This window comes from Hypanus sabinus, chromosome 5 (assembly GCF_030144855.1).
Source record: "Hypanus sabinus isolate sHypSab1 chromosome 5, sHypSab1.hap1, whole genome shotgun sequence".
NCBI classification, from domain to species: Eukaryota; Metazoa; Chordata; class Chondrichthyes; order Myliobatiformes; family Dasyatidae; genus Hypanus; species Hypanus sabinus.
In genome coordinates, this window is record NC_082710.1 from 167,441,491 (window position 1) to 167,454,347 (window position 12,857).

General features: G+C 51.5%; 1 protein-coding gene across 2 annotated transcripts in view; it reads right to left on the reverse strand.

Annotated features, from left to right (window-relative positions):
- Positions 1 to 12,857, reverse strand: part of gtf2h4 (general transcription factor IIH, polypeptide 4) — a 130,889-nt gene that overhangs the window by 34,908 nt on the left and 83,124 nt on the right. For both annotated transcript variants that reach the window (XM_059970843.1, XM_059970842.1), the window contains one exon: positions 9,483 to 9,551. In XM_059970843.1, the coding sequence (XP_059826826.1) occupies positions 9,483 to 9,551 (69 nt within the window). The remainder of the gene's footprint in view (positions 1 to 9,482; positions 9,552 to 12,857) is intronic.

The window sequence follows — 12,857 nt, forward strand, 5'->3', positions numbered from 1 at the left end:
TTCAGCACTCGTTTCAGTGGTAAACCGACTCCGTGGCTGTGGCCTGTAGCCATTGGGCCCCCAGATAGGCTTCACATCTCTGCGCTAAACTGGCCCTGTGGCTGTGGCCTGTAGCCATTGGGCCCCCGAACTGGCTTCACGTCTCAACGCTGAACTGGCTCCATGGCTGTGGCTTGTAGCCATTGGGCCCCCGGACTGGCTTCACGTCTCAACGTTGAACTGGCCCCATGGCTGTGGCCTGTAGCCATTGGGCCCCCAGACTGGCTTCACGTCTCAGCACTGAACTGGCCCCGTGGCAGTGGCCTGTAGCCATTGGGCCCCCGGACTGGCTTCACGTCTCCGCGCTGAACTGGCTCCATGGCAGTGGCCTGTAGCCATTGGGCCCCCAGACTGGCTTCACGTCTCCGCGCTGAACTGGCTCCATGGCTGTGGCCTATAGCCATTGGGCCCCCGGACTGGCTTCACGTCTCCGCGCTGAACTGGCCCCGTGGCTGTGGCCTGTAGCCATTGGGCCCCTGGACTGGTTTCACATCTCTGCGCTGAACTGGCCCCGTGGCTGTGCCCTGTAGCCATTGGGCCCCTGGACTGGCTTCATGCCACAGCGTTGAACTGGCCCCGTGGCTGTGGCCTGTAGCTATTGGGCCCCCAGACTGGCTTCACGTCTCAGCGTTGAACTGGCCCCGTGGCTGTGGTCATTAGGCCCCCGGACTGGCTTCACGTCTCAGTGTTGAACTGGCCCCGTGGCCTGTAGCCATTGGGCCCCCGGACTGGCTTCACGTCTCAGCGTTGAACTGGCCCCGTGGCTGTGGTCATTAGGCCCCCGGACTGGCTTCACGTCTCAGTGTTGAACTGGCCCCGTGGCTGTGGCCTGTAGCCATTGGGGCCCTGGACTGGCTTCACGTCTCAGCATTGAACTGGCCACGTGGCCTGTAGCCATTGGGCCCCTGGACTGGCTTCACGTCTCAGTGTTGAACTGGCCCCGTGGCTGTGGCCTGTAGCCATTGGGGCCCTGGACTGGCTTCACGTCTCAGCGTTGAACTGGCCCCGTGGCTGTGGCCTGTAGCCATTGGGGCCCTGGACTGGCTTCACGTCTCAGCGTTGAACTGGCCCCGTGGCTGTGGCCTGTAGCCATTGGGGCCCTGGACTGGCTTCACGTCTCAGCGTTGAACTGGCCCCGTGGCTGTGGCCTGTAGCCATTGGGGCCCTGGACTGGCTTCACGTCTCAGCGTTGAACTGGCCCCGTGGCTGTGGCCTGTAGCCACTGGGGCCCTGGACTGGCTTCACGTCTCAGCATTGAACTGGCCCCGTGGCTGTGGCCTGTAGCCATTGGGCCCCCGGACTGGCTTCACTTCTCAGCGCTGAACTGGCCCCGTGGCTGTGGCCTGTAGCCATTGGGGCCCTGGACTGGCTTCACGTCTCAGCGTTGAACTGGCCACGTGGCCTGTAGCCATTGGGCCCCTGGACTGGCTTCACGTCTCAGTGTTGAACTGGCCCCGTGGCTGTGGCCTGTAGCCATTGGGCCCCCAGACTGGCTTCACGTCTCAGCGCTGAACTGGCCCCGTGGCCTGTAGCCATTGGGCCCCTGGACTGGCTTCACGTCTCAGTGTTGAACTGGCCCCGTGGCTGTGGCCTGTAGCCATTGGGGCCCTGGACTGGCTTCACGTCTCAGCGTTGAACTGGCCCCGTGGCCTGTAGCCATTGGGCCCCCGGACTGGCTTCACGTCTCAGCGTTGAACTGGCCCCGTGGCCTGTAGCCATTGGGCCCCCGGACTGGCTTCACGTCTCAGCGTTGAACTGGCCCCGTGGCTGTGGACTCACTTTTGGGACTCTGCTGTTCATGTTCTGTTTACTTTTTATTGTTTACACAATTTGTGTCTTTGCTTTGTAGCTGCCTGCTGGAGGATGAATCTCAAGACTTTATACAGATTACATATTTCGATAACAAATGTACTTTGAACTTTGTTAGGGTGGAAGGGCCTGTTACCATGATAAATCTCTAAGTAAATAAAATATTCAATGAGGGCGAGGAGGGTTTACGCTAAGGACTGGGCCCCCAGCTCCTGGTGAGAGAACACCTCAAGGCTCACGGGGGAGCAGTGGCCAGGGGTTGAACTCAGAAGACACGGTGGGATGTGAGCTCCCTGGGTCACGAAGCCTCACCTGGATCGGCCAGTTCGAGGGCTGGGGCAGATGGAAGGCAGAGGCTTGAACCTCTCTGAAAGGTAATTGTGCTCACCCACCCACATGTACCGGGTCCCAGACAAACCACTGTAGGAAACGTGCTTTCTTTCAGAGCATGATACAGATGTGAGACTTGGCACAGATGTTCTCGGGACCTGATACAGATGTGAGACTTGGCACAGATGTTCTCGGGACCTGATACAGATGTTCTTGGGACCTGATACAGATGTGAGACCTGACAGAGATGATCTTGGGACCTGATACAGATGTGAGACCTGGCACAGATGTTCTCGGGACCTGATACAGATGTGAGACCTGCTACAGATGTTCTTGGGACCTGATACAGATGCGAGACCTGGTATAGCTGTTCTCTGGACCTGATACAGACGTGAGACCTGGTACAGATGTTTGAGGGACCTGATACAGATGTCTGAGGGACCTCATAAACACTCCACACCCAATCCAGAGAGTACTTTCATGGAAATACCACAGAACTGCATGGGATCTCATCTGTTACCATGCCAGCCTTTCTCCCCCTTTCTGAGTTATTTATAACTCAGGGACCATTCCAACGTGGGTGATTTATTATCCCTCTCAACCCCATTCTCCTGTCTTCCTGTAACCTTTGACACCCTGACTAATCAAGAGCCTATCGACCTCTGCTTTAAGTAACCTCAGTGACTTGGTCTCCACAGCAGTCTGTGGCATTGAATTTGACAGATTCACCACCCAGCTGAAGAAGTTGATCCACGTTTGTTCTAAATGGACGTCCTTTTAGTCTGAGGCTGTGTCCTCTGGTCCTTGACTCACCCACCATAGGAAACATCTTGTCCGTGTCCACTCTATCTGGGCCTTTCAATATTCAATAGGTTTCAACGCCATCCCTGATTCTTCTAAACTCCAGCGAGTACAGGCCCAGAGTCATCAATCGACCCTCATACGTTAACCCTTTCATTCCTTAGACCACTCTCATAAACCTCCTCTACAACCCCAGCACATCCTGTCTTAGACACGGGACCTAAAATTGCTCACAATACTCCACGTGCGGTCTGCCCAGTGCCTTATGAAGCCTCAACATCACACCCTTGCTTTTACATTCTAGCCCTCTCGAAATTGATGCTAGCACTGTACTTGCTAATTCTGAGATTCCGGGTCGTAGAACCACAGCAGAGATCCTGGCTCACCGAATCTGTTCACAAGTTCTTTTACACGAACCTCATTGTAGTCTCCCCACATTCCCACGCGGCCACGGGGACAGTTGGGATCGAACCTGGGGCCCCCAGCTCCAAGGCACAGCGGCTCTACGAGATGTGCCACTGTGTCAGTGGTGGGGAGCAGGGGAGTACAGGCCACACGAGGGTCAGCGTGGGATCAGATGCACAGATTCCCGATGCCTCCACTGGCCGAGATCAAAGGGCAGCGCTGGGGAGGAGCGCAGCGCACCAAGAGTCAAAGCCAATTTGTGCGCATTGCCCCAGGCGGCTTGTCACCAACAGCTCAGAGGCCATCCAATTACAGGCCTGTCCTCTGCACAGCAACCAGCACCAGGCAACCAGAATTAATTTACAAGACTGCGACTCTGCCAGAAATTATATTAACCCTCTCACAGACGCCCCCTTCACAGCAGATGGGTTCAACCTTCTGTTCCCACTCACAGTCAGACACCAAGAGTCTGTACGCAGGGAATTAACCCCTTGCACACCACCACCTGCTCACACACACTAGGCAGCCTGTTCCTCGGGAATTAACCCCTTGTACACTGCTACCTGCTCTCAGATGCCGGGCAGTTGATAGACAGGGAATTAACCCTTTACACATCATCTACTCACAGACAACAGACATCCTGTACCCAGGGGATTAACCCCTTACATACTGCTCCCTGCTTGCAGTCACACACTGAACAATCTATACCACACGACTTCCCTACTCATAATCAGACAGTGAGCTGTCTGTTACCCGGGGACAGGACTGACCCCTCATACCCTGCTCGCAACCAGATATCAGACAGTCTGTACCCAGGGGATTAACCCTTACACTCTGTCACCTGCTCACAGCCAATCATCAAGCAGTCTGTCCCCAGGGGATTAACCCCTTACACACCGTTCCCCACTCAGGGAAGGACATTAACCACAGTTTAGAAGCACTGAGGCTCGAAGAATCCCTGCTTGCTTTTGCTTCCCGAGGCAAATGTGTATGACAGAGGGGTCTCACACTCTGTACTCTCAGCTGACAGTAGATTTTTTTGCCAATAACATTCATTACCAGGCACATTTCCCTTCAGTCAGCATTACAACCTCTCCATGCACACAAGGCGAGGGCCGTTTGGCCCATCCAAGCCTGCCCTGCCCTTCGATGCGTGGTTAAGACAACATATGGCACGCTTGCCTTTATTACTCAAGGCATTGAGTTCAAAAGTCAGGAAGTTACGCTGCAGCTTTATAAACTGCAGCTGGAGTCTTGAGAAAGGGTCTTGGCCCGGAACGATGACTGTACTCTTCTCCACAGATGCAGCCTGGCCGGATGAGTTCCTCTGGCATTCCGTGTGTGTTGCTTGCATTTGCGGCATCTGCAGATTCTCTCTCGTTTGTGGCAGAGTTGTGGGTAGCTGGAAAACGCTGCCTGGGGTGGAACAGGCAGATGCATTGGAGATGTTTAGACAGGCACATGACTGTGAGGAAATTGGAAGGATATGGTTACATTGTTGGCAGAAGGATGAGTTTCGCTGGCCATTTGACTACTCATTTATTTGGTTGGATTACGGCCTGTCCCTGTACTGTATTGTTCTCTGTCCTGTGGTCTATGATTTGATGATGGCTGATCTAGGAACAGCTTCTTCCACTCCACTGTCAGAGCTCTGAATTGTTCATGAACACGACTTTGACGTTCCGCTTTTGACATTTTTTCCTTGATTAGTAAGAGTGTAAAAGGTTCTGGGGAGAAGACAGCAGCAAGGGGTTGAGATAGAAAATGAGTCAGCCATGATGGATAAGCGGAGCAGATTTGATGGACTGAATGGCCTATTTCTCCCCCTCGGTCTCATGGTTTCCTGACCTCTGGTTTTGGTCTCACCCCACCTGAGGGGCAAAAGCCTGCATGCATTCACCCACCCTATCTACAGTATATCCCTGTATACAATATCTCCCCTCACTCTCCTGCAGTCCAGGGAAGATTCACCTTTCTCTATAACTCATGTCCTCGAGTCTCCGCAGCATCCTTGTAAACTTCCTCCCTGATGCAGTCTCTCAGCAGGAAGCTGGACTTGCTTCAACTATTGAATTTCCATTTGTAAGCGCCTGCTGTTCAAGCACAGAGGAGGAGCTCAGGCAAAGGCGGTCTGAATGGTGCCGGGTAATCATTCAGTCAATACAGTTTAACTTCATCGCAGCGAGTGGGATGGGACACGAGGCAGGTAACTGGCTCACCCACTCTCCCCCTCAGCCACCGCACCTTACTCTGGGTGTCATTAGGAGTCCTGCGCAAGGTGAGACACAGAAACCAGGGGGGCCCGCGTGGAAATTAAACGAGTGTCCGCTCAAACCACCAAAGTCTGGTGATTGATCCAAGATGGTGGCGCGACGCAGCTTGCAGCGGCCACTCCGGAGTTGATATCTGTTATTTGTCAAGCGGGGTGCCGTGCGCAATCATAATCTGATGAAAATAGAGGTGGGAGCACGGAGGAACATCTGGAAACCTCCAGGAAGGCCCTCTTCATTGCTGCTGCCGCTGTGAGGTCTGAATCTCTGCTGAGAAGAACAGGCCCCCAGTCCTCGGGGTCGCGTTGCCGGTGGCCGTTGGCAGGGGTGTCGTAGTGCGCTCAGCAGAGGATGGTGCTCGGAGAGGCTGTGCCGGAGGGGATGGTCGGAGGCTCGGAGGTTCGACGGACTGGGAGTCCGCTGTGCTCAGGGCGCTTTCACTGTGTGCTGCGTCTGTGAGGCGGCGCTGTGGAAGTACATAGCGGGGGTATTCCCTTCTGCCGCCTGCGTGGGATGGCGAGTCTATCGGGACCCTGAGGACTTGTGGAAACTGTGTGGTGGTTTCTTTCGAACTTATAGTCTTTTAACATCTTTGGACTATTTTTACTGTGCCCATGGTCTGTTTATTTAATCAATTATGCTATTGTTTGCACTGTTGTAACTATATGTTGTAATTATGTGATTTTGTGCAGGTCTTGTAGCTTTAGTTTCTGGTCTTGTTTTGTCAGGTGGATTTGGAGCTCCTTTCCGGAGAATGCGCTAAGACTGTAGCGTGATATTAATACGCAGCAGCCTCTCCGGACTCTGGATTGGGGATTGCCAAACGTTTTGTGGATTTTCTGGTGTAGTCTGTTTTGGCATATGCTTTTGTGATATCATTCTGGAGGAACATTGTCTCATTTTTTAAAACTGCATTGCATTTGTGGTTTCTAAATGACAGTAAACTGAAACTGAACTGAACTGAAGTTGTGGACATGCTACGCTGGTGCTGGAAGTGTGGCGACACTTGTGGGCTGCCCCCAGCACATCCGCGGACACAAACCACACCTTTCACCGTGTGCTTCAACGTGCATGCGACAAGTAAAGCTGGCCGTCAATCATTTCCTTCTGAAGACTGCCGCTGACCTCATGTCTGATTTCCTCTGAATCCGTGTACACAGGATGAGGCTATTCGGCCCCTCAAGCCAGCCCCACCATTACGATCATCAGTTGCTCTTCTGTGCCAGCTCCCCACAGTTCAACGTATCCACCTTGACAAGGACGTAAAGCCCCACCATTATTTTATTCATTTCTATCTTCATATTGATACAAACTTCCTTGCTGTCCATTTTCCACCCATGGATTCTGCCTCTCCTGCTGAATTCCTCCAGCATCTCGTTCAGTGCTCCAGATTCCAGCTTCTGCAGTGTCTTCTGTCGACTCCACCGTGTCGGGCCCCCTTTCGGCCCTTTCACATTCCAAGAAGATTACTCATTCTTCTAAATTTCAAAGAATACGAATAAAATTTCCTCAGCTGGTCTTAGAGGACAAGCATCCCAGAAAGTGCCCAAAGGAGTTTCTTCTGGACCGTCTCCAACGCTGGTATTCCAAAACGTTGATATCTGAGGAAGGAAGTGCCTCCTCTCTTTTACCTTCCGTTTTCAACCTGCCTGCTGGTCTTGGGGCAGAGGTCAATCCCAAGTGGGGTCTGACAGGCAGCTGTCGGGACACGATCCTCACGACCAGCTTCAATTCCCCATCCTTGCTCCACGTGGCTCCAGCCACACCAACAGAAAGACCACAGGGTATAGGAGCAGGGTGAGGCCACTCAGCCCATTGAGTCTGTTCCGCTATTCAATCTTGGTTGACATTATCTTGCTCAACCTCATCCTCCCCATAGCCTTTGTCATTCTCACTACTCTAGAATTCAACAGCCCTCCACTTTAAATATATACCAATAACTAGGCCCTCACCGCCCTCTGGTTAAAGAAATTCCTCCTCATCTCTGTTCTAAAGGGATGTCCTTCTATTCTGGCTGTGTCCTCTGGTCACAGTCTCTCTCACTAAAGCAGACATCCGCAAAGAGCAACTATTGTCCTGTTTGGAGAGACAGTGTGCAAAGGAGATATATAAATGCAATTGATTCACCAGGCAAACAATCCCTTCCCCAGAGGCAAAGCAGCGTGTGGCAGGTGTGGAGATTAATCTGATTAGAAGCACTCAAGGTTCTGGCAGGACGAGAATGCTGACAGCTGGACATCTTCAAAAGGATGTGTGGCAGACACAGCTCGAATTAATGCTTTTCAAACTGGCCCTAATCGATGTTAATCAGTTCCAGCAATTGAATTATACAAGAGCTGGTAGCAATCGATCGAGGGAATGTAAATCCCCCAGGAAACCACATTCACAACAAGGCTTGGGCTTCCAATATGCGTCGTTGGAATCTCTCTAAACCTCAGGTCAATTTTCCCATCCTATTACCAGTTCCCTTCTCCACACCTCACTGTTTCCTCTCACCTCCCACCCCTCATCTCACCCTCCTCTCATTTCAGCCCCTCTCCCTCTCTCTATTTCACCACACACCCTTCTCTTCAACCCTACCCCACCTCTTTTGCCTCTCTCTCTCTCTCTGTCATCTTCAACTTACCCTCCCCTCTATCTCTCACTTTCATCTCACCCTCGTCTCTTTCTCACACCCATCTTGCCCCATCCTCTCTCTCTCAAATCCATCTTACCCTCGTCTCTGTCTCATGCTCACCTTACCCCCATCTCCCTCTCACTCCCACACCCTTTCTCATCTTACTCTCACTTTACCCTCCCTTCCTCACTCCTATCTTACTCACTGCCTCATGCTCAGCTTAGCCTTGTCTCTTTCTCCACTCCCATCTTACTCCCCTCACTTACCCTCTCTTTCCTACCTTAGCCTCCTCTCTATTCTCTCACTCCTTTCATCTCCCCCACCCTACTCCACTCTTCCACCGGCCCTCTTCTATCAACCCCTCTCCCAAGGCATCTCTCACACCTTCACATCCTCTCTCTACCCCACTCATCCCCTCGCTTACTGCACCCATCACCTCCTCCTCTCCCACTGTCCCTACCCTCCCCTCTCACCCATTCCCACCGCACCATCCCCACCCTCCCCTCTCATCGATTCCAAACGCACCATCCCCACCTTCCCCTCTCACCGATTCTAAACACACCATCTTCCCATCCTCCACCCCACCCTCCCCTCTCACCCATTCCCACCACACCATCCCCACCCCCCCTCTCATTGATTCCAAACGCACCATCCCCCACCCCCCCTCTCATCGATTCCAAACGCACCATCCCCCACCCTCCCCTCTCATTGATTCCAAACACACCATCTTCCCATCCTCCCCCTCACCCATTCCCACCACACCATCCCCACCCTCCCCTCTCATCGATTCCAAACGCACCATCCCCCACCTTCCCCTCTCACCGATTCTAAACACACCATCTTCCCATCCTCCACCCCACCCTCCCCTCTCACCCATTCCCACCACACCATCCCCACCCTCCCCTCTCATCGATTCCAAACGCACCATCCCCCACCTTCCCCTCTCACTGATTCTAAACACACCATCTTCCCATCCTCCACCCCACCCTCCCCTCTCACCCATTCCCACCACACCATCCCCCACCCTCCCCTCTCATTGATTTCAAACGCACCATCTTCCCATCCTCCCCCTCACCCATTCCCACCGTGCCATCCCCACCTTCCCCTCTTACCCATTCCCACCCTCCCCCTCACTGATTCCCACCCTCCACCCCACACTCTCTCTTCCAGCCGTGGGTATGGTGCGCTGTGCCACGTGGCAGATCACTCACCTTCCCCAGCGTGGAGAAACTGAGCTGGAACACAAAGGACAGGATCTCAACCAGGTCCATATTTCTGGACTAGAGGGTAAAGAGAACGGGAGCATTAGCATTGTCACACAGTGCAGAATCAGGCCCCAGAGCCCAACTCACTCCTACTGACCAAGCTTGTCACTTACCTGTAAGTTCACACATATCCCTCTGAACCCTCCCTGTCCAAACTGTAACTGTACCCACCTCTACCCCTTCCCTCTGACTACTCTTTGCATATACATACCACCCTCAATGTGGAAAACCTTGCCCCTGAGGTCCCATTTAAATCTGTCCCTCTCTCACCTCAGTACCCCCTAATTTTAACTCCCCTGCCCATGTGACCAGCATGATTTTATAACCCACTTGATGCCCTTCACTCCAGTGAAAACAACCCTCCTTACAATCCAAGCTCTCTAGACTCGGCTGTTCCCTGCACCTAGAACTAACCCTGCCCCTCCTGATACCCTCCCACAGAAGCTGGTCAGTTCACCAAAAGATATGGGACCAGAGGGTGGTGAACCTGTGGAACCTGTTGTCACAGATGGCTGTGGAAGCCAAGTTGTTGGGTATACTTAAAGCGATTAAAACATAAAAGCAATGATATTATGCTGAGGCCTTATAAAGCATTGGTGAGGCCTCACTTGGGGTACTGTGAGCAGTTTTGTGCCCCTTATCTAAGGTAGGATGTGCTGATATCGGAAAGGGACCAAAGGAGGTTCTGGAGAATGATTCCGGATTGAATGGCTTGTCACTCGGAGAGAGTTTGATGGCTTGGGGCCTCTACTCGCTGCAATTCAGAAGAATGAGGGGTGACCTTCTGAATGTTGAAGGGCCTCAATACCAGGGATGTGGAGAGGATGTTTCCTGTAACACAAAGGACACAGCCTCAGAATAGAAGGGCATCCTTTCTTTATTCAGAGAAGGAGGAATTTCTTTATCCAGAGGGTGGTGAATCTGTGGAATTCTTTGCCACAGGCAATGGTGGATACCAAGTCTTTCTGTATATTTAAGGCAGAGGTTGATGGAGGTTCCTGAAGGGATTACGGGGAGAATTGGGGCTGAGAGGAAAATTGGATCAGCCTTGATGAAATGGCAGAGCAGACTCGATGGGCCAAATGGCCTAATTCTGCTCTTATAACTTATGGTCTTATGGAGGTTGATTGGTTCTTGATGAGTTAAGGTGTCGATGAGAAGGCAAGAGAAATAGGTTGAGAGTGAAAATAAATTCAGCCTTGATCGAACGATGGAGCAGGCAGGAAACGTACTGGGAAGATGGCAGAAGAACTGCTGCTTGTAGATTTGCAGAAACCCCTTACAGCTGCCAGTTTGACTGTGAAACATACTGACAGTCAGTTTTTGGACCTGCAAAGTTCACATTCCATTCCGCCCCCCACCCATCACAGATGTCGCTCAATCCACTGAGATCCTCCGGCAGATTGTGTGCTGCTCCAGACCTCAGAGACTGTGGTCCCTGGTGTCTCTGTTGGTGGGATTGCACAACTGCACAGCTTCACCTCATACGGTAGCGATTTATTACTTTCTTCAGGATAGACAGTGGGCAGTGATCAGAGGCAGGAACCCAGGCTGAATTTCCATCTCTGCTCCCTGAAATGCCACAGCCAGTTCTAAAGAAAGAAAGGTTTTGCAGACTTCCTCCATCTGGCACGACTCCTGGACCTCTGGCCATCATTAACAGGAGATTCAAGATTGTTTACTGATATTCTTCAACACGAGTGTAAAGGAGAATTTAATGTTTCTAACTCCAGATCCAATGCAAAGTAAGTATAAAGAACAGAATAAAAAACAGAATAAATATAAATACATAGACTATCTTGCATAAAGTGACACGAGGCGCAGGAGTATGTGGGCATAAAGTGATTCTGACAGGAAATTATAGTGTTGGTGGGGTGGGTTAATGGGTGGATCTTTAGGCAGGTAATTGTTTATTAGTGGTCCTAGCGTGTTTGCTGTGCAGCCTCTTCCCCAATGGGAGTGGGACAAACAGTCCATAAGCAGTGTGACTGGGACCCTTCATGATATGCTGGCCTTTCTTTGGCACCCTTCTGTATACACATCCTGAATGGCAGGCAAACTGGTGCTGGTGATGATCTGGGCCATTTTAACTACCCGTCGTAGAGCCATCCTGTTGCATTGGACTGATTGTAGCAGCCAATTCACATATAATACTCCCACAAAGAGTACGTCTGCTTTTTGCTCAGTGTTGTTGGTTTGGGAATGTGTACTGCACCAGGGGCACTGAGCAGAACGTCCTTGGGTTTTACATTGATGGAGTCATACAGGAAATAACACACAAGATGCTGGAAGAACTCAGCAGGTCAGGCAGCATCTACAGAAATGAATAAACCGTCGATGTTTCGGGCTGAAACCCTTGCTCAGGATTTCTAGCATCTGCAGAATCACTTGTTTATAAAGGAAATAGGCTCCTCAGCCCCCTCGACCCTGACCACCAAGACCCATTCCATCTTAAACTAATCCCATTTCTTCTTCTCACATTCGCATCGATGCAGGATTCCTTAAAGGTTAACTTGCAGGTTGAGTCTGCAGTATGGAAGGCAAATGCAAACTCAGCATTCATTTCCAGAGGACTCGAATCTAAGAGCAAGGATGCAGTGTTGAGACTTGCAGCTTTGAGCCCCATGTGCTGATGTTGGAGATGGTCCAGAGGAAGTTTGGAATGGAAGACAAAGGAGCTGTCAGAAAGACCAAGGAAAACAGAGGTCCATGTGCCAGTCCTCACTGGGGGATCAGAGGTGGGGAGGGGCAGCAACTTTTAATTCCTCGGTGTTATCATTTCAGGGGATCTGTCCTGGGCCCAGCACATAAGTGCAATTACGAAGAAAGCACGGCAGCTCCTCAGCTTCCTTAGGAGTTTACAAGGATGTGGCATGACATCTCAAGCACTGACAAACTTCTATAGATGTGTGGTGGAGAGTGTATTGACTGACTGCATCACAGCCTGGTATGGAAACACCAATGCCCTTGTACATAAAAACATACTAGAAGTAATGGATAGGGCCCAGTCCATCATGGTTAAAGCTCTCCTCACCACCGAGCACACTTACACAGAGCATCCATCATCACAGACCCCACCACCCAGGACATGCTCTCTTCTCGCAGAGGAGCCTCAGGACCCACACCACCACATTCAGGAACAGTTGTTACCCTTCAATCATCAGGCTCCTGAACCAAAGGAGAGAACTTCACTTGCCCATCATTGAAACGTTCCCACAACCTATAGACTCACTTTCAAGGACTCTTCATCTTCTGCTCTGGATATTTATTGCTGATTTATTTATTATTTCTTTCTTTTTGTATTTGCACAGTTTGTTGTCT